Raw genomic sequence first — 27,489 nt, 5'->3', positions numbered from 1 at the left:
TTCAACAAATCTCGTTTGACATAGTTGGCAAGAAATAGTTTTTAGTTTTAATTGTATTCAATTATTACAGATGGGAGACACTTATAAATATCAGAACACCTTATTATACATCTTATCATAACTTTGTTTCTATAATGTACATTTATATGCAACCATATTAATGTAACGATAAAAATATTTTCCGTCTTTAGGTTCGCAAAGCGTACAGAAAGAAACTTCACAAGGGGCGTTCCACAGTCGGTGTGTTTACTGAACAGTCCACTGCAACAACGAAACTGAATTGATTCCATGGTCATTGAACAGATCGCAAGAAGCCGGTTTAATTATGTGCAAATTATCCTAAATTTATGGGTTTTACCTAATTTCATGCACGTTGTTTCTTTATTATTGTAAGCTAAAAATCTGTAGATAATTGAGAAGTGCAAAAAAGAAAAGAAAAGAAAATGAAAGTTTCACTGCGAATGAATCAGTCGTCTCCAAAAATTCACATGCTAATATAAACATAGGTCTCTAGTTGTATTTAATACATATGAATTCTATATACAATACAAAATACCAAATCGTCACGTCTTTAGTTACGAGAAAATTTTACATTTCTTCATGTGAAGTTTCTGTATATTGGTTATGAGCAGTCCTATAGCAAGAGTTCGATTCTTTTTTTGAGGGATGGGGTGGGGGAGATGGGGTGTCCGTACCCGGGGAAGGGTATATGAGAAATGTTGGAGGGCTTAGATGAGAACTCATTGCATTTGTTTAGTAAAAGCGTTCATTTTTAACTTGTTTCATTAAATGTAAGTCGTTTGCAACTTTTGAATTTTTGTTCATGGACACGGATTCTCCCTCCCCCCCCCCGGCCATGACCCCCTATACCCTCGAGGCCTGGTAATGAGATCTAGATTTGTGATCTACGATTGTATCACACACAGAAAAACATGTTAAGAAAGACATCTTCGACATGGTGTGGATTTGTGATTTTCATAACTGTGAAATCTCTTAATGGACATCACTTGCATTTGGTATAACCAATTCTTGGAGGGGGGGGGGGGGGGGCGGGAGTAGCTGGATGGTGCATTGAACGGGCAAGAAGGGCTAGTGTGTGCCGCAAAAATCATGGTGATATATAGGGTAAAAAAGGAAAAGTTAAATATAGAAACGTACAAAAGAGCAGAATCCACAAAAAACATCTGCATACCAATATAGAAATAGTATTTTTTTCTAGAAATTTATTTTATTTTGACGGACAATGTACTATATACAATTCTGAATTTGAGGTATTTAGGTGAACATTTCTAACTAATAATATTCATAGTTGTGTATTTACATTCAGAGTCACACATTTTAAGTTTATACAAAAATGATACATTTTTATTATCTTTACAATATATACGACAAAGTGAGAAAAAAAAAGACTTCATCTTTTGGCAACCTCCAGTGTGTTTTTTTGTTGTTGTTGTTGCTTGACTTCAACTTGAACCAGATTCCTTGTTTCAATGAATGAACATCTAGTGTGCAAACTTCGTAGAGTGGTATACCATTTAGATCTGTTCCAATCATTGAACATTTTTAAAACAAAATGAAACCGTTGAAATTTTCCCCGCGCAAACGAACTATGTCCCCATGACCCCATCACATATTATTATCATCACAGTTAGGCCATAAATGTAAGGGTAGGCCTATATCCGAGTGTATTTCCAGGAACAAAAGAACGCACTTCCGTCGCCATTAAAACCTTCCTTCACAAACAAGAACAGGTGTGGATAACAGGGTGCCCACGTGCACACAAACACACAGACAAAATGAATATCCATGTTAACGTGCTGAACAACATCTTACTATCACAGCTGATTTCAGGAATATTGCAAGGATTGCAAGACTGCAAGGATATATTCGACTGAAAGTGTATTTCGACGAACAACAGAACACACTTCCTTCGTTTATATCCTAGCGTGGCTGTGAATAATTGGTTGTGAATGAAAACACCATTAGGCCAAGACTTGTGGGAAGTCCTTAATCGTCGTTTTAGCACGGTTGCCTGTTCTCGCACTGGCCCTCGTGACTTTGCAGATATACTAGTACAAGATTAAGAACCCGTATCGACACTCCGATCATTGTACTGGTACCATTACCAAGAGGTACTCTATTTGGACTCGAAAATATGCTATTGTACTTGTACTACTAGTCTGTCATAAACATGTGACGTCACAGACTATTACACAATGCAGCTTTTGCAAAGAAAGTTAGTTTCAGGATTTTATCATTCTCAATAACCTGAAAGCAAATGAAACAAAGTAAATACCTCATTCACAAAATGTCAGTAATTCTCATTTTGGCGTAAAAACAAGGGGTCGAAAATGGCATTATCAAGGACTGGGTGATGTCCAGATATACAATCCGACCAGTAAAGAGAACATACCGACCCTTATACGACGAAAAAAAATAAAATAATAATAAGTACATTTACTGTATATCATCTCTTATGACACCGGCATAGGCCACAACAAGCATTGACCAAACAATCCAATTTTGTATTGTTCTGAGCTTCATGGAGGGCATTTTCTCATATGCTGTAATTTTCCGAGTTTTTTTTTTTCCTTTTTCTCTTTTCACATTCAGACAATGAACTATAATATCGAAGCGCGGATACAATGGGGTGCACAACCACCCACCCCCCTCCCCCGCAAACCCCGCCTCCATTTTTCCCACTCCCTCTTTCAACCTCACACACACAAAAGGTAGTTTAACACAACCTTGACTTAATTTATATGCCATATTCAAGCAAAGGTGATGGATCCCCTCTCCACCATAGCAACCGACTCCACAATCTCCTTCCCCCTCCATCCTCACCTTCCAATCCAGGCTCCATCCTCACCTTCCAACCTCCAATCACATTTTTAGCACTGTATTCAGGACCATATAGCAAACTGAAAGGGGGGGGGGGGACAGGGAAACAGTAATGTAATATTTTCACTGGGACTAACACATACCGTACAATAATATAATAATCAGGAAGACCTGACTTACCCATCCATCCGTCGATATATATTCTAAGAAAAAGTTAAAATAATGAAGTTAAACCCAAGTGAAAGAAAACAATGAAAGGTATTTTCTACTGGCCCTATGGTAACAATGCTCAATAGCAATACTCAATCAAATAATAAAACTTTGATCAACATTATACCCCCCCCCCAAAAAAAAGATTTGTCACCATGCCCCTCCCACCCTATCCCCCCCCCCAATCACCATCACCACAAGGCGACACTACATGCTCTAGTCTGTTAAAAGTTACTTTTTGTCTCCTGACTCAAGAGAGAGCATATGGCAGTACGAGAATATGAGAGGCGGGGGAGACTGTAAGTATTATAACGACAAGTGCATACAAGTCATTTGTTGTTGTTAACTATATTTTATAGTCCTAAAAGATGGCTTCTATTTTCTATCGCTATGTGATCAGACCTTTGTACTTCCAAGAGATAAAAATGCGACATAATGAAATCCCAAATTGCTATAAGTATGATGATGTCTAAATACTCTCTCAAATTTTGCAAAGAAAATAAAAAAAATGTCTATTCCTATCATCTAACACAGTAGATTTACGGTATAAGAAAACCAATTTCTTTAAAAGCTCTTTTACTCTTTAGTTGAAACTTGCTCTAACTCTTTGATTTCCCAGCAAACAGTTCAATTTACAAATACCAAAATTCAACTATGAATCACAGAGTAGTCATTGGGAAAATACAAGACATTGGGTGGGGGTGGGGGATATGGGGTGGTGGAGGGAAGTCTTTTCTAAAAAATTAAAGTAGTTACAGTTGCACCTACAGTAATGAGCATGTGCAATATCTTTAGATAATATTGCAAGTTCAACAAATGTAAACTAATTGTGATATTGTTAAAGGTTCTATGGACACCTAACAACAACATTGTCCTTATCACTGTAATAGGCATGAGAAATCATGAAAATAGCTGTACCTCCTCTCAAAATCCATCAAAGATTGACCATTTTACAAGTCTTTTCTCAGTTGTAGTTTCATTTAGGAATAAACATTAGCTAATTATAATGCACATGATGTAAAGGGAGTGACTGCCTCATTTTCTGTTATGTTATTCCTTTGGTTTTTACAACCTTCTTTTCAATGACACTGAACACAGGTCTTGATATATTTTATTGTCTTCTTTGAAAAGAGGAACATCACTTTCTTCAAACGATATTATATGTGAGCTTCTAAGTAGCTGTTAACTTATCAAGGGCTAAAATAAGAAACGTTGATGAGCACAACACTACGTCATTGTTTGCACATAGTTAATGAGTTTCCCAAGAATTTTCCAAACTACAATTGTTTTTTAAATGAAATTATCACACGCAACAAATGTAGTGAATATGCTGCAAATTGGCTAGGTGTCCGTAGACCTTTACAATAATGACAATTGCTTAATTAGCCTAGGTAATAGATGTTGGAAAATGTAGATGATTATATGTGGAATTTAACTCATTTTATCAACTTCCAACTGCAAAACAAGCAGTTATGTGGAAATGGAAACAGGTGTATGTAAAAGGTGAACAGTGGCCTGTGCATTGACCTAAACCAGCTAACCAAAAATTGAGAATTCAAGCATGATTCGAAGCCATTCTACATAACTATGGTCACAAATTCTTTGAGATATTTCTATTGAAAAATATGTTTTGTCTGGAATTATCTTTTCAGCATCATTCATGGTTACAGTATATCAGCTCTTCATTTCTAGCTCTACGGTTAATAATATTAACTGACGTGTAAATTCCTATCATAAAATCTATCACAACCTTCTTGTTAAGTTTCTTTAAAAAGCAGAAGTGATTCCATGGATGAATTTCAAAATAGTTTAATGTTAGTAAATTATGGATTATTAATTATATCGACTGAGAATTTGAGGCCACAAAAGACCTATTTTCAATTGCCTTTGATCAGTGTGTCACTTCTGGGGAGTACACAGTGTCCTTACTCATCGGGCCTTTCAACTTTCAATTTTAATTGGAGCATGCAGTTTTTGGCTTTTGTACACTGTACCTTACATCTGCACTTTATTAGGGGGAATTCCACGAGACAGAAGGTCCGCGAGACCGAAGGTCCGCAAGACCGAATTTCCACGAACATATGGTCCGCGAGACCGATGGTCTATGCATAGTCCATGGATAGGCGTAACTAGACTTTTTCATTAGAGGGGCTTCAGAGCAGGTCAAAGAGTTGACAAGGGGGGCAATATTGTTTAAAATAGGGTATATATCGCTTTATCTGATTATTAAGTTATATTGTATTCTCATATTTCATTTGGGGCAGCAGGGGGCAAGGGGGGGGGAGGAGTGAGACTTTTGAGAGCGGGGTTTTGCGCCCCCTCCAACCCCCTATGGTTACGCCACTGGTGGAGGCGTACAGTAGTATCAATGCAAGCCGCCCCAGCCGCCTTGCGTATAAGTCACTGGTATCCACTATAAAAAGAAATGGCTGTAAATTATTTTTAATTACGCGCTTTATCAACGTCATATTACCGGTAGTAATATTTATCTTACCACTATTATAGGCCTTGTTATAGTTTCGGTCTCGCGGACCTTCGGTCTCCTGGGCTGTTACCCTTTATTAAAGCAGAGTAGCAGAATAAATATTGCATCTCTGGAGAAAGGGAGGAGGGGACAGGGGGGGGGGGAGTTAAAATTATACCATCATGATAGCAAAGTTTCCAAATTTGTGAACTATATAGTATTAAAGCACTATTTCCAACTTGAACATGATTAGTATTACAGGTAGCGACAACAAACGAAGAAGAAAAATAAAACATACTGCACACAAAATACAAGTCAAGGTGCTCATGAAAAGAAATATTACATTAACAGTCTAACTCGCTCCTAGCACATCATGTGCCCTAACTGAAACTTTCCTTTCAAGGAGACATGTACATATAAATACAAGTAGTACTGTACGGTCAAAAAGTCAAGAGGGTACTTAGCATTAGAAAAGAGCAAATACCTCCAAAAACCATTGCAACTTCTACCAAAAACTATGACTGGCAGCATAAACAAACAAAAAATAAACTCCATAGAATGTATACCCCTTCTCAAGACATTCAATGTCTTCTATATAATAGGCAGCAATTAAACATATATGATATAGCCTAGGCCTACACTTTCAAAGATACTACAACACTGTAGGCTAATGTAATCAAGCAGACTGTGGAGCAGTGACGATATGGAAGCGAAAAGTTTTACACATGTATGATACTGAACTAAGATTGGATATACTGGTCTTATTACCACAATTCATCTTTTGATGACCCTGTCAGCTGTTGGTTGTCCCTGTTACATCTACAAACGAATCGCTGTCGCTGGCATTCGTGTCTCTGTGTTTCACTTCTTCGACTTTCTCTGCATCGTTCTGTACTTTTGTTTCCTCGGTACCATTGGCTGATGGCTCTTGTTTAGAGATTGGGTTATGGCAGCTTCTACACTTGCAATTTGCACAGGATTTCTCTAACACAAAACAAGGACATCTTTGACTTATACATGGGAATGTACCAGGAGAAGTACCATTTGTTCCACACCTACAGAACGTTAGTTCAGGAACAGCTTTCCCCTCCTTTAACATCTTTGCTCTATGCCCTGATACAACTAACCGTTTGACATCAGACTGTTTGTCTTTCTTACTGCCGTCCGCATTTCCCTCTCGCGATCGTTTCGACTTTTTTCTTTTCTCTTCACGATGTCTACGGGAGCTCTTGTGCTTCTTCTTTTTATGTTTCATAGATCTGCGTTTTCGCTTCATTTTGTTTCTAGACCCTCTGAAGGTGAGGGCTGCGTCCGAGCTGCCCGCTTCACTAGCTCTACGCTTTTTTATGTAACATGAACCGTTCGTTAATGGTAAATTGGAATGGCTTGGTCCCTGGACAAATTGAAAAGACGAAGATGGGAAAATCCCTACTTCCGGGTTGGCCCTTTCAGCCATACCATTGGCATTAGTGGTCGTCTCCCCGGAATCCTTGGGCCTGCCATCTTTCCGATTAAAATGTGTGTAAAGTGTCGGTAGCAGAAACTGCAAAGCACTTGATTCCTTGGATAAATCGCTTCCCTCATAACTATCTGTAATTGCGATACCTTCTCGTAAAATCTCTATCGTAGTATTTGGCCCCCCGTTATCTGCACTACTCTCAATATTTTGAGCAATGGGCGTGGCGGACACATATTCACACAACTTTTTATAACATGCAAGAACAATTCGTAACTCCTTACTCTCGGTAAATTGGCTATAATCTTTACACCAACTGCACGACGGTTTAAGACGCATTTTCCCTCCAATACATGTTCTACAGACTTGATGCTGACAAATCGAGTTCGTAGGTCCCCATGGTTCTGACAACAGGTTAGCACACACACAACACGCCAATGCCTGTCGCAAATATGGCAGCAATCGGTACAATTCCGCCCAACTTTCCGGGTTTTCATGGTCTGCCTGTAATATATAACGACAAGTTGATGTGTAAAGAGTTATCGCGTTCATTTCCCCGGGCAATTCGATCAACGAAATGCCAGTACAATGACAAAACCAAGCGGTTTAGCGATCGCTCTTCGTTTAAATCGAAGTAGTCTTGTCTGAGCTTAACATACAGCTAGGCCTATTACCAGCCCACTCAGTGACTACGATAGTATTCAATTGTTTACCTTTACGAGGTTCATCGTTGACGTCATTAATGGTAGCCATTATTTTGTTATGCAGTCGGTTCGTTCAATTTATATAAAATAATTGCTCCCATACTATTATTGTAGTCTCTGAAATATTATAATGTGTTTATTTATGTTATACGAAATACATTGAAAGTTTTTCTTTGTAGATTTTATAAATAATAACCATACGAAACAAATAAAACGGTTGCCAACACTGCCCGAAGGGTGAAAGGTCATAAGGTAGATGTTCGCTAAAAGATGGCTCACACACTTCGTAGGATACCCACACTTCTTGCCAGAAGTCTTGCAAATAATGCTTCGAAGAACTGCCGCATTCAAACTCGAACATGTTTTGCGACTGCAATACAACACACCCTTGATAAGATTGACTCTAAACGTACTCGTGCTCTAGAAGGAGGTGGTAAACGACGTACTGATGCTCAACATGCTCGGGTATACTGAAGGCCACAAGGCCTAGTTTTGCGAAATTATTACATTGCCAAGCAACATAACTAGGCTATAGCCTACGTCTAGTACTGGCTCTAGCCGATAATACAATGTTATAATAATTGTATTTATATTGTATTTCTAATGTAGGCAGTAGTATAGTAAAGGCTTCATTACTGATGCCCCTTCGTAATTGACGCACCTTCAATAATTACTAGCAATGAAACAGCATGCAACCTAAACCTTTTATAGGGAAGCGGAGTTACATATTTCATGAGTTTAAATTTAAATCCATTTCAGCTATGTGTGTTATTTTTAGGGGGTAAGTTTTCCAAATACCAAAAAATGTGCAAAACTGGGAGGAGGGTGTTAAAAGCTTAAAAAAAAAAACCCACAATTTTATCAGCACATAGCTGAAATGGATTCATGAAATATGTAACTCTGCTTCGCTGCAAAAAGGTTAGGTTGCCTACTGTATCCTTGCTAGTAATATTTGAAGGTGCATAAATTAAGAAGGTGCATCAATGATAACTACATCCTTCCACATGGTTTTCTTTATATTGAAAAGTTTGAAGTGACTGTTTTGTAGTAAATAAATGAACTTTGTTACATCATTGATTGTTGCAAGGGTATCTTTTTGTGTTAAAAGCTTAAAAAAAACCACAATTTTATCAGCACATAGCTGAAATGGATTCCTGAAATATGTAACTCTGCTTCGCTGCAAAAAGGTTAGGTTGCCTACTGTATCCTTGCTAGTAATATCTGAAGGTGCATTAATTACGAAGGTGCATCAATTATAACTACTGTACATCCTTCCACATGGTTTTGTTTTTATTGAAAAGTTTGAAGTGACTATTTTGTAGTAAATAAATGAACTTTGTTACATCATAGATTTTTTGGGTATTATTTTGTGCACAAATTAAAGCTATCCTAAGAATAACCTAAGGAATTTACATTCATATACTAATGATATACCATGGAATGCCTTTCTTCACAGGGCAAACTCACAGCAAGAGAGAGGATAAACCTTTTGGTAGATCCAGGATCCTTTGTCGAGTTTGATATGTTTGCTGAACACCGTTGTTCAGATTTTGGAATGGATTCAGATGAAAAAAGAGTAAGTGAGATAAAAGGGATGAATGAAGTAGCATTGTTACTAGAACCTTGAAATCTGTCATGTCAGAAGAGAGCCACTGATTTCCATAAGTCTATTGCATATATAATCCAGAGGCTGTGATCGATGAAACAGCCTTTACTTTATGAGGGGCCGATAGTGCAATAATTAACTCATTGTTCATAAAGTCATTCTGAAACTATTTCAAGCTTCCCTTGGCCAGACCAAGTGTGAAAGTGTTTCTCAGTCAAATTTCAACCCTGCCAAATCCTATTTTCATTGGGATGGACGAATTAAAATCCATGTACGACGGAATTTTTCAGATTTATCAAGGTTACTATCAGCTACAGAAATAGAAATTCATGTATGCTACTGTTGAAGCATTTTTTTTAATTGATGATCAGGCCAATGTTTCTTTTCTTGCAGAAAGTGCCTCAGTTAAGTAGAACAATGTGGTTCTGCCTATGAATCATGAAAGCCACAAAAGTTGTAACAAATTTAGCAAAGTTATTCCTAGAAAACCAGTCAGAATCTATACATTCACAAAGATAAGAGCAAAATTAAATTTATTGTGATCAGATGGTGTTTAATTATATCTCAGGTTTCTAAAAGCTATAGGGTTTCATCCCAGACAATATTTTTTCCCATTGTTTTTTTTCTCTTTCCAGCATCCTGGGGATGGAGTTGTTACTGGCCATGGACTTATCAATGGAAGGGTCACCTATGTCTTCAGTCAGGTGTGTTTTATCTCTATTTTTTTAAGAAAATTTGAGCACCAGCTTGTTTTGTTTTTTGTTTTTGTTAGGGTTACATTTTGTAAAATTATGAAGAATTCCAATCAATTCTAATTGATTTAATTTGGTTTGTCCAGACACTTTCTCATATTTTAGTAATCTGATGCAAGTGTCAAAAAATTTCAAAATTCTCAAATGTTTTGGCATAAAAACTTGATAAGTCAAGCTCACAAGCTGCCTTCAGTATAGTTCATAAAGTTATTGTAAAAAAAAATGGAAAAAAAGCTGAAATTCGTAGTTTACAGTTTTTAATCCTACTCGGAAATATTACCAAAATTGCATAGATCTGTTTACCTGTCTGACTTTACAAAATTTCTGTCATCGATACATATACTGTACAAATGTTTCCTTTTTTTTCCCCCAAGGACTTTACTGTACATGGTGGAACCCTGTCTAGTGCTCATGCCAAGAAGATTTGTAAGATTATGGACCACGCCCTCAATACTGGCGCTCCGGTGATTGGCCTCAATGATTCAGGAGGGGCTCGGATACAGGAAGGGGTTGAGTCCCTCGCTGGTTATGCTGATATTTTCCATGTGAGCTCTTATAAAGTGATGTAGTTTTGTAAAAATCATTTGTTGCATGTGTAGACTGGTGACTGTTTGAATGGCTATAGTGCTCAATGTCAATACAGGCCTCCAAGATTAACCAAGTTTAAACTATATGGCCCATGAACCCTGAAAGTTGCACAAAATTTGCATCTCCCTCAACTGCCATTTTACCAAATTTCCTTAATTTAAAGGGAAGAGTGGTAACCCTCCAATGATTGCCCTCTGACCTTACCACAAAAGATCAGTCTCCTACTTTAATCAGTTCCCCCCTCCCCCCCTCCCAAAAAAAAACTTTGAAATCCTGTGCATGTCACTGTCATGAACCCAGATGTATCTACCGGATAAACATCTATGAGAACATTGCTTCTGCATGATATTGAAGCGCCCCAGTTTGTCTTCTTTGTTTTTAGCAGTCTTATGGAGTAAGTTTTCTGTTTTCATTCATATCTTTTCAAGTCTGTTATTTTACCTTCACTTCACTTCTTTTTTCTTTTTTTTTTGCCCTGCCAGAGGAATGTGATGGCATCTGGAGTTATACCCCAGATTTCACTCATCATGGGACCTTGTGCTGGTATGTAATTCTATCCACCTTGAGACACTGAAGGGCAGGTCCAAGCTATTGTATCCCTAGAAGCCAAATTTCAAACTTTACTGAAGCACCCTAAATGTGGTGTCATGTTAAAGCTGAATTATTGAAGTTTCAGATTTTCATAATTTTTTAAAATTTGTTTGCCTATTCGAACAATTACAGCCAGCTAATTTGCATAAATTCAAGTTGCAGTGTGACGTACGGGACATTTGGAATCCTATTTCGCTGCCAGCAATATGAACTTATTGAATATAAGTTATGTGGGACATGATACACCCTTCCTTCCAATAATTTTGACATATTATGTTTGGGGGTTCATCAATTAAATATGCTAATTAGCTACTGTCCAAATACTGATGTCCCGTACGTCACAATTTTCAGCACTTTTTTTCAAGTTTTGATATGGACGAACAATTTTTTTTTGGTGATATTCTGTAAAGTTCTAATTAAGAACATTGTTCAACAAAATCCATCCCAAAAAAATTGAAAAAATATTCACAGCAAATCTAATTATCAAAATTCAAAATGTGACGTACGGGACAAAATGTGACGTACGGGACATAGTTTGGGGGAAACCCTGTATTTATACATAATAAACATGCATGGGCTCCAATGGGGACCTCTACTGGAAACCTTCCAATGCTTACCAATTTATTTTGTTGAAAGATGGTAGTTGCAACTTATAATCCCTGCATGCCTGAAGAGCACAACATGGCTTCAAATAAACCATTGACTGATGACCACCAACAGCCCAGGTGTTGTTCAATATACTATCGGGAAGCCAATTGTGTGTGTGTGTGTGTGTGTGTGTGTGATACAGAATCATCTACAATGCTATTCAACATTGACGTTGAATGAGGACGACTTCAAGAATGTTGAGTTTGCATTTCAACATTTCGTAGGCCTATTGTGAAGTGTGACTATCATGACTGTGCAACAATGTTCTTGTGTCCTGAACTTAGATAGTAGACATTGAGATTTTTAGTTACAAGTGTAGAGTTTTGCTCGCCCAATTTTTGCAGAGGACAATCACTCATGAGTTTGTTCAATAATCAGTATTAGGTCTATAGAGTTTTCTTTGTTGTACTAGTTTCATAGATGGACATTATGTGGACGTTACTGTGGACATTTGGATATGTTTTGAATGGGATGGATCATATTTCAACTTGAGGGTCAATAGTGGGGAGTATGATACAGTGTTGTACAGTAAATACCAAAACAGTTTTGCACCAAAACTTTGCATCTTGAATCATTTGTGGTCTAACAAAGCTAGAATTGATGTTATGACTATTTGGTCTGGTAACCAGTATTAGTTCTATAGAGTTTTCTTTGTTGTACTAGTTTCATAGATGGACATTACGTGGACGTTACCTCAGACATTTTGGTATGTTTTGAATGGGATATGGATCATATTTCAACTTCAGGGTCAATAGTGGGGAGTACGATACAGTGTTGTACAGTATATACTGGAAACAGTTTTGCACCAAAACTTGCATCTTGAATCATTTGTGGTCTAACAAAGCTAGAATTGATGTTATGATGAGTATATATTTGGTCTGGTAACCAGTATTAGGTCTATAGAGTTTTCTTTGTTGTACTAGTTTCATAGATGGACATTATGTGGATGTTACTGTGGACATTTTGGTATGTAATGAATATGATGGATCATATTTTAACTTCAGGGTCAATAGTGTGGAGTATGATACAGTGTTGTACAGTATATATACCGAAACAGTTTTGCATCAAAAAAACTTTGCATCTTGAATCATTTGTGGTCTAACAAAGCTAGAATTGATGTTATGAGTATTTGGTCTGGTAACCAGTATTAGGTCTATAGAGTTTTCTTTGTTGTATTAGTTTCATAGATGGACATTATGTGGATGTTACTGTGGACATTTTGGTATGTTTTGAATGGGATGGATCATATTTCAACTTGAGGGTCAATAGTGGGGAGTATGATACAGTGTTGTACAGTATATACCGAGACAGTTTTGCACCAAAACTTGCATCTTGGATCATTTGTGGTCTAACAAAGCTAAAATTGATGTTATGAGTATTTGATGAATGTGTAGAGTAGATTTATACTTTACGCATTCCATGTTTTATGTAGTGGAATGATCTCACAAGTACAGTCACTGCTCTTTTCGATCCCCGAAAGAAGGAAATATGGCATTAAATTACCGATGACATTGTTCTGGCATATCCAAATTAATGTTTTTATGTAGAAATCAGCTTGTTATGGTATATTCAGGAATAAAAATATGAGTTTTCATAGTCAATTTTTATTTGGACAAATTGTCCCGTACGTCACATGTCCCGTACGTCACAGGACAATTTTCATTTGTGTAATCACTGAACTGGAATGGCTTCATATTTTTTTCTAATATGTTACGGCTTAGCCCTTGGAAGGTTAGGCTATTCACTAGTTATAACAGCTTGATCACTGCCCTCCTAATTTCAGAGGGATTTCAGCATTGCTCTTTAGCAAAAAAAACACAAAATTCTCTGGTCCCGTACGTCACACTGTACATTAATTAAGATGGGACCTAATTAAAGCAAGTGTAGGAAATCTTCATGAGTTTGTAATAAAGTAGCAGCAATAACAAATATGAAAACCTGAAAAAGTTTCTGGAAAATAGATTTTTTATAACTTTTAGACACATTTCAGTCTCTGAAATGTCCCGTACGTCACAGTGCAAATAGCTTGGACCTGCCCTGAAACAGCTGCACTTTGTGTGGAATTGACACAAAGTCTAATATTTGGTCACGCATTTGTGCAAAAAATTCCCAAAAATTGTCACTTCAAATATTAAACTCTGTCACCAATCTCAACATCCATCTCCGAGACAGTTTTACATAAAAGAACTAAGTGAACACTCCTTGACGTCTTGATTCCATACAAGCGAACACTCGTGTTCACTAAGTGAACGCTAAGTATTTCTTTTAAGTTAACTAAGTGAACACTCATTGATTCAAAATGTGAGAAGAATGTGGAATTTGGATCTGCAAATGCAGTCAAGAATGGTTTGGAAAGTACCAGTAGTTTTCAGCTTGTATGTTTTGTATTTTCTTGTCGGTGTAAAGAACTGCCATGTAACATTGAACGACAAGGTTGCACATAATTATTCTGGCGTTTTTGTCTGTGGTTTATGATATACTTTGAGAAATGAAATTGTATCAAACAGTGGTAGACTGTAGTTAATAAAATGGTCTCAGGGGTGTAAGGGGGCTACATGGGAAGTACTTGGGGTGGGGGGGGGTTGGAGATGACCATCATTGGAATATTATCCAAAACATCTCAATTTTACAGATTTAGGTTACTATCTTTCTCAATGACCATGTTTGCTTCTTTTATATTTTATTTTCTTTTGACTTTTGGTCTGTCTGAAACGTTTAAAGTGTATCAGATAATTTTATTTTTCCTTTTACCAGGCGGAGCTGTTTACTCCCCAGCTTTAACAGATTTCACCTTCATGATCAAGGTAATCCCCATAACTTTTGAAGAAAATACTTGCGGTGTATTATGTTTGTATTATTTGTGACAATAAATGCTTAAAATTATTATTTTTGAGGAAGTTCATTCAGTTTGTTCTTGAAATCTTTTGAAAACAATTCATTAAAGCTAAGCTTTCGTTAGTACACATTCACTGCAGATGAACTATAGACCAAAGACTTTGTTTGTATTATTTGTGACAATAAATTCTTAAATTTATTATCTTTGAGAAAGTTCATTCAGTTTGTTTTTGAAATCTTTTGAAAACAATTCATTAAAGCTAAGCTTTCGTTAGTACACATTCACGGCAGATGAACCATAGACCACGATGATCATATTATATTGAGAGAACAGTGTCTTTGTCGTCACTTGAGCTGGCTCATTTACAAGCTGATTTAACCTGTCTTTCTTTTGTGGTGAAAAGTTGGTTGGAAACAAAATGCACTCACCAGCTGCAAAATATAATTAAACAAATATAATAAATCAAATGAAATGACCAGATTTGTGGCTAAGTAAACAAGAGTTGCATCCTTCTTTTAGCATAAACATGACACTTCCAGCTTCTGTTTTACAAATAAATGCGTAGTATAAAGCAAGGTTGGATGATAATGCGACACAAACTTTGTGATTTCATAGATTGGCAGAGCTTCAGAAGTTCAGTGCTCATTTAGAGTACACAGTAACGTAGTGTGAGGAATCAGTAAGATATAGGAGAAATTATATCACAAGAAAGAAAAAATATATATTATATACTTCTTAACAGATATTCAGTTTTTTTGGGGGTTATATCTAAGGCTGAGCAATACCAAAACAGAGATTTTTGTTTTTTAAAGTTTTGCCCAGTTTATGTAATAATAATAATAAATATAATAATAAAGTGCTATTCCTATTTCCCTTTCTACAGGATACCTCTTACCTGTTCATCACCGGACCAGATGTTGTTAAGGTTTATTATTTCATCCAAATATTCATATATTTCAAAACTGAATTAGATCAGTATAATGTACGAACAACTGCGCTAAGGATTATCGTGGCCAGCCTAAGCATGCACTTTTTTTCCATGCAGGAGTCGCTAGTACTATTGACAAAGAATGTGACATCCTAAAATATGTGGAATCAACTCTTTCATGACCACACTTCTCCCCCCCCCCACCTGCATTGGTACCACTTAAACAGACAAGGGAAGCATGCATTTGTGCAAACAGAGCCATTATTCTGTTAAATTTCTCACATGATGCAGCAGTGAAGCTATTGCTAAATAAATGTCTAGTTTCATGGCCTCTTTTTTATTTTTCATTTCTTAAAAGCAACAGCAAAATATACTTATATTATGGACATTGAACAATGTACTTAAAACTGTGCTATTGTTACCTTAATAACGTCAGGCCCTCTTACTTTTACACACTATAGTTATGTTGTTGTGAAAGTTTTTTTTTTTTTTATGAGAGTCACAGTACTGCTCAGAAGGAAGCCACAGGAAGTATTACCTCACCTCCCCCCCCCTCCACCACTTATCCTGCAACATTCTACCCATCTCAGACATAATGAATATAAACATTATATTATTCAAAATATTATTCAGCCTGATGTATTTTGTTTGTTTATGATTCATAATAAAGCTACAATTCTTGACAATTTTGTTTTTTCAAGCTTTCCTAAATAATGTCATAAACATTACATTGAACGTGGAATTTGATTGTTTTTTGTTGTTGGGTGGTTTGTCTTTGCAGGCTGTAACTCAAGAAGACGTCACCCACGAACAGTTGGGGGGAGCTAAAACGCACACGTCTGTCTCAGGTAATACTGAACAAAAGAATGTGTTGAATTATAGCTGGATCATACAAGAAAGCTTTACAATCACAATTTTTTTTATTTGGGGAAGAGGATAGTGAGGGTAGGGAGAAGAAATGGGATTTATTATCAATTATGATGTAACTTATAAAAGTTTACCAAACATGGTTAACCTTGTTTGATGTGACTTGTGACTGCACCACCTCCCCCCTTTGGAGACCCGACTTTCGCTTTAATCAAATAAACCAACGTGGTAGTCCTTATGCCCTTTGGTCTGTTGTTGCTTTTTTACAGGAGTCGCACATGGAGCGTTTGAAAATGATATCGACGGTCTGACTAAACTCCGGGAACTCTTCAGTTACCTTCCCTTGAGTAACAGAGATCCAGCCCCAATCGTACAGTCAGATGACCCTGCGTAAGTGACTGCATTCATTTAATTAAAAAACAATGGGTATCAAATTTAAGATGTAAAGATGAACAACTTTGTACCTAAGCATCAGATAGAATAAATACCTTCCTATACCTAGATTGAGCAAGATACAGGTTATGCCCAAGGTCATAAGTTACCACATACACGAGAGATGCAACATGGAGCGGGGGGGGGGGGGGGGGGGGCGAGGCGGCGGTATGATTTGTTAGTGTATCAAGTTGAAATCTCTCACAGGCCGTCTCTGACCCATAGGCCGCCCTGTTGACAAGCAAGCCATTTCAGAATAATGATTCTATTACCACATACACGAGAGATGCAACATGGAGAGGGGGGGAGGGGGGGAGGAGGCGGTAGGATTTGTTAGTGTACCAAGTTGAAATCTCTCACAGGCCGTCTCTGACCCATGGGCCGCCCTGTTGACAGGCCATTTCAGAATAATGATTCTATTTGTGGCATTTCAGTATTTGAAGGATTAGACAAACAAACAGTCTATATAAAGTAACATCACAACTCAGTCACTTATTTGAGGAACGTTGTAGGGCAAAATTCCCACTGGATGCCTGACAAAGTCGGTTGTTGATTACTTAAACAGTTATCCTACCTTTTTGGGGAAAATATCTTTGTTGAACATTTTCTCTTGAGCAAGTGGCAATAGAATGTATACAAGGATATCCCAGCCAGTCAAGTTATTACAACTGGGTATGTACCATCCTTACCGGTTCACCTTCAGCGACGAAGCTGAGCTGAAATTTTAATACCTACGACGTTGGCTCTGATGTAGACTCGCATAGTCTCACATTTTGTAGATGACTCCGATCGGGCAGATATTGTTTTTTAGATCTGAAGTAGACAGCTAACTTGGACTTTGTTCATCTAGTAGTTGTAGAATGAAGTAAATAAGACATGTTAATCCTCCTAGTTCATCTTCTTCTCCTTCAATTTTTTTTTTTTTTTTTTTACAGCAATAGACTCGTTCCTGTGTTGGATCATATAGTTCCATTTGAATCCATCAAGCCGTACGATATGCTGGATGTTATCCACGCTGTAAGTACACTTAATAAACGAGAAAGTACAATAAAGAGACCTCACATCGGGGCTCGAAACTAGCATCATGACAACTCTTAAGAGAGCAAATTAGAAACTGCCTCGAATGATGTTCATTGAAGTGGCAGTCGACCAGAGCCGTTTTCTCAGCTTTCAAAATGGGCACTATAAAGGGTACCAGGATATTCCAATCATAATAATAATTTAAGTTTAGCTCTTAGTACTGTCCAAAGCGTCGTCTTAAATGCCCGACGTTACAAAAGCACTGATATCATGAAACGAATGACATTAGCCTTTAGGGTTCGTACTTGTTGCAAGTATGTAGACCACGTTTGTACAGTTGTTTTCCGTCTAGCTTGAGGGGCTGATGTTCGGCCGTCGACCATGTTGACAGTGGCGTCGCCAAGGGGGGGCCAGGGGGGCACGTGCCCCCCTGGAAAACCTAGTGCCCCCCCGAGTGCCCCCCATCTGAGATTTGGGTTGGTAAAAAAATATATATATATTTTGTTATATTCAACTCCCATCATCTGAGTTGGTTTTTCATAAGGACAAAGAAGCACAGTAATTCGTATTTTCTTCAAATGAGCTGCGAAAAAATGAAAAAGTTTATCCTTGAACGTCGGGTATCGAAGTCGTAACCCGCGCCATCACAACAGGTGTCGATATTTACATTGAATGTGTCAGTGCTCACGCCATACCAGCGGATATACACGTCCGCTTCGCGAGCTACATGACTGTGAGAAGGGAGGGTACTGCAATATGTTGCCTTGGTCTGAGGTTGACAGGTTAGGAGCTGACGAAATGTGAGAATGTGAGGGTCCGCAGGCACCATACTTAACCCTGTTGTGTAGGGGGTGCAGAGGTCATTTGAGGTCAGATGCTTGTAGGAACAAATGGCGAATGTTCACACCTGCATACTGAGCCATACTCGATGTGTGATCAAACTTTGGATTGCGTGGTGAGATCCCTGATAGGAGCCAATAACGACGCTGGAACCTGTTACATCGTAATAGATAATGGGCGAAAACGAGAAGGACAAGAAAGGAGTCGGGGGTCATGCACACATTAATTCAACAAATGTAGGTTCTATTGATATAGGGTTAGGCATAATATCGACAGCATGTGGTTCATATCCTCTGCAAAATTCTGCGCCTTGTTAAAATCATTACCTCAAAAATAGCAATTTCTGGAGATATCTTCAGATCGAATTTAGCATCAAATGTGGCAGCATTTTGCATCTAGCCCATCCTCCGTATGCGAAAATTTTCCAAAGGGGAGGGGGGAAGTGGCGGCGGAACCGGGGGGCTTGGGGGCTAAGCCCCCTCAATGAAAAAGTTGAGGGGGCAAATGCATGATAAGCCCCCCCCCCCAATATTTACCAAGGCTCCGAAACGTGCATCTGCCCATTTTTCAATGCATACTTGTCGATCTGTCCGATGCACACGTATACTATATAGGTGTAATAATTTTAGTAAATGCTGGGGGGACCCTCGGCCCGTCCCCTGGCTATAGACCACATTGTCACCCAACCGCGTCTTCACGCCCCGTGAAAAGTGGAAGCAGTGAGTGTGAGTACCGGTAAGCGCAACACAAATTCGTCTTAGGCCAATGACTTGCTTCATCCCCTTACTACACTCAAAAACGTCTTTGCGAGTACACTACGAGTAATAGCTACTCTCTTAATTAAAACACCATCGAATATACAAATTACAATGTTTTTACAGACTTTTACATGCAATCTGAGAAATTGCAGGCTTGAGACCCATATTTTAGGGCTAGGTATTCGCAGCATAAAATGCTCGGGAAGTGCCGTTTCCGGCCATCTGGGGGTTTGAAAAAACCCAAAATTTTCTTGTACGCTCCGCGCCAACTGATGGTGGCGCTCCGCTTAGATAGTCTCTGCACATTAGCCCCCCAAATAATTTTCCCGTTCCGCCGCGCCTGGAGGGGGCACCCCCTCCCCTTAGACCCCTCCCCCAGGACGGCGATCCGTATCCACCTAAGTGCCCCCCCATCAAATGCTGGTGCCCCCCCTGTGCCCCCCCAGACTGAAAAGTCTGGTGACGCCACTGCATGTTGAGTGTTGAAAACCGCCATATCATTCTTTCAACACGGTCACGTATAGGGATCCCCTACTACATGGTCACTTTCTTTCGGTTTGCACATCGTAACTAAAATAACGATATTTTGTAATGTCACAAAAAATCTTTAGGAAATTTGGAAGATTTAGTTTTGGGGTTCAAGTTTTTCGTTGCGGTGGTGGCGAGAATCATGATTTATTCAGGACTGTCCAGTGTACTGGCGAGACCAAGCTGACTAACTTTCCCCTTTTTCCGTTGACCATATTTTAGTCAAGTGTTTCATTCTAATTATTCAGTGTGCCAATCGATAAACAACAATTTAGCGATTCTTTATGGCTCAATCGCAGTCCGGTTTGCCTATGTCCCCCGTGCAGTTATCTGTCTCTTGTATGTGTTTCATTCCCCGACAGATTGTCGATAATAGGAGCTTCTTTGAAATCATGCCGGCTTATGCTAAGAACATTGTCATCGGATTTGCTCGCATGAATGGCAGGACAGTGGGCATAGTGGGTAACCAACCAAAGGTTGCATCAGGTATGTCATCCTATTCTCTATGCGGTGATAAAACTAGACCATAGAGGGTGAAGGAAAGGATATTAAATAGAGCAGTACTTGTCCGAGCAACCCGCCCCTCCTCCCTCCCTCCCTCCCTCCCTCCCCCCTCCCAAACAAAATTCACCTCAGATTAACAAACTGCATCCTCCTGTGCATTGTGTATTACCGCATATTCCAGTATTTAGTTTTACAACAAAGCTGCACTTTTCAATTACAATTTCTTTGCTGCCAGCACACCCACCCAGTCCCCCCCTACCCACCCCCTCACCATCAACATTCATGCCATCACATTTGGTACTTCTTTATAATGTTTCTATGTTTTACTATCAGCTATATTTTTTACCCTTGAGACTTCTGTTACAAGGTCTCATGACATCAACACCAACTTGCCTTCATGATTTTTTTCCCCCGCCCATCTTCGGTTCTGTTTGTTTTAGGCTGTCTGGACATTAACTCATCAGTGAAAGGCGCCCGATTTGTTCGTTTCTGCGATGCATTCAATATACCCCTCATCACCTTTGTGGACGTGCCTGGATTTCTACCTGGTAGGAGAAATAATCACGTTTTACCCATTCAAGTCATCTCTTAATAGTCTAATATTATATATATATTGAAATTATCTTTTGAATCAATTGAATCTTCTTTTGAAAAACAGATTGAAATAACTGAAGACTGAATAGATTGAAAAATTTCACCTCTCCTGCGATTGAATTATTTGCAATTTTGACCAACTATCTTAATCGATGAAGCACTCCTAGGGTTTATAGCAGATGCATCTCATCAGTTGGACTGTTCTCTCAAAATGTTGACCTTTAAAGGAGATATCTTGAGCTGCTTTTCAAAAATTTCAACTCTTCAAGAAGGAAAGCTTATCAAATTCATTTGTCACACAGACTTTCCAGATAGACAAAAAAAACAAAAAAATGTCCTCTCCAAATTCTCTGTAAAATGTTGTTTTTTGCTGTCCCTATCTTTTGCAGGTACAAGTCAAGAGTATGGCGGCATCATCAGACATGGTGCTAAGCTGCTCTACGCTTATAGCGAAGCAACTGTCCTGAAAATAACTGTGATTACAAGAAAGGTAAAGAAAAGTATCCAACTGTTATCGTTCTATTCTTTGTTTCCCAAACATGAAAACCATGTCTGCCGAATCCTTAACTGTTTGTGGAGATGTCTTCTGACAAAAATCATGGTAAATTTTAAGTATTGCTAAAGCCACAGTAGAAATTCTGTACCATCAATTCAATCTGTCAGATCTTTGCAGAGAAAGTAACTCACTAAGTTTCCTTGGCAACCTGTCCGAGAAGAACATGCCCAAAAAAATCGCTGAAAATGAAGTTTGTAACCAAACATTAGGATTACATTTTACACTACCATTTGAGTGACTATCATGACCATGTCACACATTGCCAGTGGGAGTGCTGGTGGGGATTTAGGGGCTACAGACCCTACTCGCCACCCCACCCGGGCCATATGGGACAGAGGATAATGTATTATCTGCTTCATGAGGAATGAGGAACCCGCTGAAAGAATTTTGTCCCCAGGACCCGAACCCGGCCTTTTGACGCTACCCGGCCAGATGTCAAAAAGTCATTCTGTCATCATGTATACATTAAGTAATCAGGTTAAAACAGTCATCTGTTAAAAAACCACAACTTCAGCCTGTGTCTCACAGTGGCTCTACCACGACCCCATGGCCTGACAGACCTGCTACGCACAATTTGTAAATCAACATCGACACCAGCTCTGTGATTCATGAGGCATGAATACATATATGGCTGTGACTCACGTAGAAGCTTTGTGGCAGAGCGACACCAAACGTTTCCTAGTTCGGGATACTAATCATGTGTGTGTCATGAGTTTGATGTGGCCTTGGGGAGGGAGGGGAGGAAATGGTTTTGACCTTGGGTAGGGAGGGAAAGGTTTTTCATAATGTAATCAGTGGAGGTGCCATGTAGGTGATCCTGGAGTGGAGAGACAGAGCCAGATGTTCAGCTGTTAGAGTCAAACTAGCCAAATCCAACCAACCCATGCTCTTGTACACCTTCCCATCCCCCTCCCCCCACCACACACCCCTCCTGACAATGGAACTTACGTTCACCCCCCCTCCTTCTAGACCACCATTCAAAAGGCTAGTTTTTGTTGTTGTAGTGTCTTACCTTCTTGTTGTTGTTGAAGTGTCTTACCTTCTTGTTGTTGTCTTACCTTGTTGTTGTGTTGTTTTAGTGTCTTACCTTGTTGTTGTTCTCGTGTCTTACCTGAATATAGCTCGTTATATCTCTCTCTCTCTCAGGCCTACGGTGGTGCATACGATGTGATGAGTTCTAAACACATAGGAGGTGATATTAACTACACGTGGCCGACAGCAGAGGTAGCAGTGATGGGAGCACAGGTAGGTGGAATCTAAATGCCCGATAAATCATGACAATATGAAGTCGAACCGTGAGAAGCTCGTAGAGATTGATAAATCTCTTCTGATAAATCAACTGCTAGTGCTATGGTCCACATGGAAAAAGTCTGGCATTGAAAGCAATATGAAAACCAAACCTAGCATAGAGGGGGGGGGGGGAGGGGTCAGTGGATTCGAGCCCTGGTCAGCTAAAGTAAGCTGGGCTTTACATCCACTTGAAATCCACCTTTTTTACATCTGCCAGTGCTATGGTCCACATGGAAAAAGGCTGTGGCATTGAAAGCAATATGAAAACCAAACCTAGCATCGAGGGGGGGTAGGGGTCAGTGGGTTCGAGCCATGGTCAGCTAAAGTAAGCTGGGCTTTTCATCCATCCACCGTTTTTCAGTGTAAAAGCACTGTAAATTCTAAGCTATAAATTAAGTGGCTGCTTAGATAGTAAACCAACTGCCCTCCAGGCTGATTATCATTATTATTTTCTTTCTGCGCAATTTTTCAGTTTCATTTTTGGTGACTTCCAATCGGCGATGGAGGTTACCAGAGTCGTGTCCCGGTTCACACCTACTTTTTGCTTATGACAAGGTATCACGTAAATTGATATCCCGGCAAAAAATGAAATTCTCCAGATTACGTGGTTTTTGGTGGATGCCCTATTTATGAGCAGAAATGATCAAAATTCTTCATTCACAGATAACAATATTTCATGTCAAAACCACATCCTCATTAGGAGTTTGTATCTCAGATAAAATATTTGCCCAAAGTTTGTGATTGCATCCGGCAACAGCTCAGAGTGATTCAGGTCGCCATGGCAACTGGACTGCCAAATTTTTTGCTTTTTGACTTTCCTTTTGTTTCTATAATATTTCGATCATTTATCCACCGAAGGAAATAATATTCAAATAAACTCTGTTGCATTTTGATGTAATTCTAAACTACAGAGAACATTGACCATTAGGCATGAATTTTCAAGAAGACTATCATAGCCTAAGTAATTTATTTTTCAATGGACATCTGCCAGAACAACGACTTCACAATTTGCTGGAGTAAAGGAATTTTTGGCCCATCAAAATAGGGTAAACATTCCATCCACCATATCTCAAGTTAGGTAGTAGGATACAATATAATGAGATGAGGGTTATCGGCTAACGGTATGGATTTTTGCCTGCCAATCCTGGGGTGTTCAAATGGTGGAGATTTTCAATATAGAAATCCACATGTCAAGGCCTGTTGAGTGTTCTGTCACCTTACAATCTTGTTTGCATTTTGTTCTGATCTCCAGGGAGCTGTGAAAATCATTTTCAGGGGTGAGAGTGACATTGCTCAGGCCGAGCAGGAGTACATTGAAAAGTTTGCCAACCCTTTTCCAGCAGCTGTTCGAGGTAATTAAAAGCCAGAAAAAGAAAGGGAAGATAATTAAACGTTTGATACATTGGCTGGAAAATCTTGTCTAGCAGATGCAAAGATTTGGCTTGAAACACATTAGCAGTTCTTACCACCTAGGGTTTTTAAATTTTATAGTATTACTCTAGTAATAATAAATTGTGTAACTTCATTTATCTACAGCAAGCTAGAGGGGTTCCCCCTCCCCCCCCCTCCCCCCCTCTTTCTTAACTTTGTAGGAATGGCAGAACTTTAATCCTGTGATGGGAAATAACTACCCTGTCAGGACAAGGAGCAAGTTTTCCTGTTTACTTTTATCGTCAAATAAGTTCAGTCGCAGTGGTTGAAGAACGTACTACAGGTTAAAACAAGCAAGGATTTACCTGTTACTAAATGGACAGATTACATGATATAGGCACATCTGCTATCATGATAGTATTGTAGGCCTAAGCTCTATGTACATGTTGTTGTTGAAAAGGTGAACAGCCTGTCTTGGTGGCTCTTAGTAACCATTCATTTGAATATGAAATGCCCATTGTGTTCAAATATAATAATATTTCATTGCACGCATCACTTGGGACAAATCTTTTAGTGGTGGTGCGGTTGTACGGGATGACCCAAAACTAGTTGTGTAGGTCAGTGGCGCAGCTACGGGTATTGGTCAAGGGGGGCGAGAATGGTCTGTAAGGGCGCTTTCGACACTATCTAAGCGGAGCGCCACCACAGGTTGGCGCGGAGCGTACAGAAATTCTTTGAGTAAACATACTCCCTAGATCGCCGGAAATGACCCTTTCCGGGCCTTGCTCATTTGCAGATAAACGAAGAATAAATAGGTGTCATCGCCATTTTGTCAGAAAATTACACCAACAAAATGTGACAAATCTCAATAGGTATTTTGAGAGCGCACTAAAAATGTCAATAATCGCGAATAAGTAAAAAGTGGTAAAGAGCTGAAAAGGGCGCCAGCAGTCCGTCCCCTCTGACTGTATGGACGCTCCGCCACTGGTATAGGTGGTCTGTCAGGCATGAAATTAAGATTGCATTGTAACTAAAAGAATCCCCCTAGATAAGCAAAAATGATGAATTGGGTCTGACTCACTCCCATTATGGTGTTTCTACGAAAACATATTAGTTGGAGCTTTGAACTGGTTTCATTCTTACCCATCAGACAATGTCGTTATATATTGTACTGTTTCTTTTGAAAAATGCTGTTGTAAAGGAATTTTCCCCCTCTTAGAAATGTCTACTTGGGTGTTTGGTTTTCCCATAGTGAGAGCAAACTGTAAAACCTATCGGTGTGTGTGTGGGTGAGGTGTTTATATACTGCATTGAAATAATGTGTTCATTTCTGTTACTGGTGTTTCAACTTATCAAAAAAGGGGGTGACCAGGGGGGGGGAAGGGAGGGGAACCAAAGCCAATAAGTTGTTACTTGTCTATTGAATCAACAACTCCCTCAAGCATCTAAGAGAATGCGATTAAATTTTTGCCAACATCTGCTGCTCTTAAACAATTAACCATCTTTCGTATTTTATAATAAATTACTTTATAAACTCGTTATAATTGTTTGGGATCTCTCCTCAGGTTTCGTCGATGACATCATACAACCAAGCACAACCAGGGTAAGGCTCTGCAGAGATCTGGATCTCCTCAGTACCAAAAAGAAAGAAAACCCAACCAAGAAACATGCTAATATGCCTTTATAATGGTCGGCCGGGCCTGTCAATGGTACCTGAGTACAATAAGAAAAATAAAATATATATGGAAGGTTTACTGAATACAGCTGAAGATTAAGATACTTATTGGATCTAAAAAAAAAGTGCTTACAAATGTAGAAAGAACAGGAAGAGATAGCACAAGTGGCTCGGATTTTAAGGTTTTTTTTTTTTTTTTTCGTTGAACGTGGCACCGCTCAACCACTATCGTGACGTGGAAAATCGATGGACCACCCAGCATGGTTTGTCACTTAAGACCACAAGTGATCAGGATTCATCCCCTTTAAGGTCAGGGTCAGCCTTCCTACATTAGGTATTCCGACAGGGGGCCCGCAGTACGCTGCCTTTCAGGACCGAGACTGCCCCAGTCTCAAAAACAAGGTGTAACCTACCACGGGAAGGGGTTAATTTTGCATGTGTGACCTGAACTAGCGCCAATCGTTTTTTACAGATGACGATTCGTTGTGTGGTCAGTGGTTTGGCGACTATCGGTAATGAGTAGGTCGGGACGGTTGGTTGGTTGGTCGTCAGCCGGGTCAAGTGTGTGGGCTGGCTTTCTGCATCTTGAATCAGTGTGTACCTTCTTACCTTTAATGTGACTCATATTAAAGAAACTGCTCACTTCTGTGTCCGGCTAAGCACTTGTCAGTTGCAGACCAAAAAAAAAATTCAGACCTATGTGATACAGTTTAAAGGTTACCATGTCACTTTCTACAGTTCCCCAATCGGTTCTGAACTTATTTATTTATTTACTTTAAGAGTTCTATTTCAGTCAGATATGTTTAATTGTGGTAAATATCCATATCAGATATTTTCCACCCAAATGAGTACATACTTAGATGAGCAAAAATGTGGAGTCAAATCAAACATGGTTTTGCAAACGACAATGTCAGGTCTATTTCTGTAGGTAGTTGGTGACAGCTTTGTGCTCTGAAGAAAAATGTATATCTAGGTGATAACTTCACATTTCCACCTTACAGGGTATATGTTAAAAAAAGTAGTTAACTATTATTCTTGTTTTTTTTTCTTTTTTTCATTTTATGATAAGAAGAAATTGATTCAAAGTGATCATACCTATTTATCATGATTTAATAGTTAAGTACAAGAAAAGTAAGTTAAGTACAAGAAAACACTGGATATATTATTCATTGCGCCTCTTCACTGTTGTAATCCAATATCGTACTGTCAATGAAGCAAAAATAACATAAAAAGTGGAATTTCCTTTCAGAGCCTGGGGGGGGGGTGGGGTGTTGGCTCTTACCCTGGGGCAATGAATTTTCATGCTACCTGATTTTTTCTTGAAGTGTTCATATTTCCTCGAAAGCATAATGAATATCCGGATACCTTATTTGTTATTTTCTGGAACCCGTAGTGACTCTATGCCCCATGGTCTAGGACCCAAGAGGGTC

At 38.9% G+C, this 27,489-nt stretch overlaps 3 protein-coding genes across 3 annotated transcripts in view; 2 read left to right on the top strand and 1 right to left on the bottom strand.

The window, feature by feature from the left end:
- Nucleotides 1-3,178, top strand: part of LOC139975108 (uncharacterized) — a 34,002-nt gene extending 30,824 nt beyond the window's left edge. The window contains exon 25 of the mRNA XM_071982736.1: nt 192-3,178. Coding sequence (XP_071838837.1) covers nt 192-284 — 93 coding nt within the window. The 3' untranslated portion in view covers nt 285-3,178. The remainder of the gene's footprint in view (nt 1-191) is intronic.
- On the bottom strand, nt 1,454-7,776 carry LOC139975114 (uncharacterized). The gene has a single exon (XM_071982746.1). It carries the CDS (start codon nt 7,521-7,523, stop codon nt 6,309-6,311), a length of 1,215 nt encoding a protein of 404 aa, XP_071838847.1. The 5' UTR covers nt 7,524-7,776; the 3' UTR covers nt 1,454-6,308.
- Nucleotides 7,777-7,908: 132 nt separating this feature from the next.
- Nucleotides 7,909-27,121, top strand: LOC139975112 (propionyl-CoA carboxylase beta chain, mitochondrial-like). The gene is made up of 16 exons (XM_071982744.1): nt 7,909-8,140; nt 9,132-9,251; nt 9,917-9,985; nt 10,408-10,578; nt 11,104-11,164; nt 14,615-14,664; nt 15,580-15,621; nt 16,406-16,472; nt 16,761-16,881; nt 17,859-17,940; nt 20,432-20,555; nt 21,014-21,121; nt 21,557-21,657; nt 22,870-22,968; nt 24,266-24,365; nt 25,950-27,121. Exons 1-16 carry the CDS (start codon nt 7,946-7,948, stop codon nt 26,069-26,071), a joined length of 1,632 nt encoding a protein of 543 aa, XP_071838845.1. The 5' UTR covers nt 7,909-7,945; the 3' UTR covers nt 26,072-27,121.
- The last annotated feature ends 368 nt before the right edge of the window (nt 27,122-27,489 follow it).

The sequence above is a fragment of the Apostichopus japonicus genome, chromosome 10 (assembly GCF_037975245.1).
Source record: "Apostichopus japonicus isolate 1M-3 chromosome 10, ASM3797524v1, whole genome shotgun sequence".
NCBI classification, from domain to species: Eukaryota; Metazoa; Echinodermata; class Holothuroidea; order Aspidochirotida; family Stichopodidae; genus Apostichopus; species Apostichopus japonicus.
Note: the sequence above shows the minus strand (reverse complement) of the source record. Positions and strands in the feature narration are given on the sequence as shown.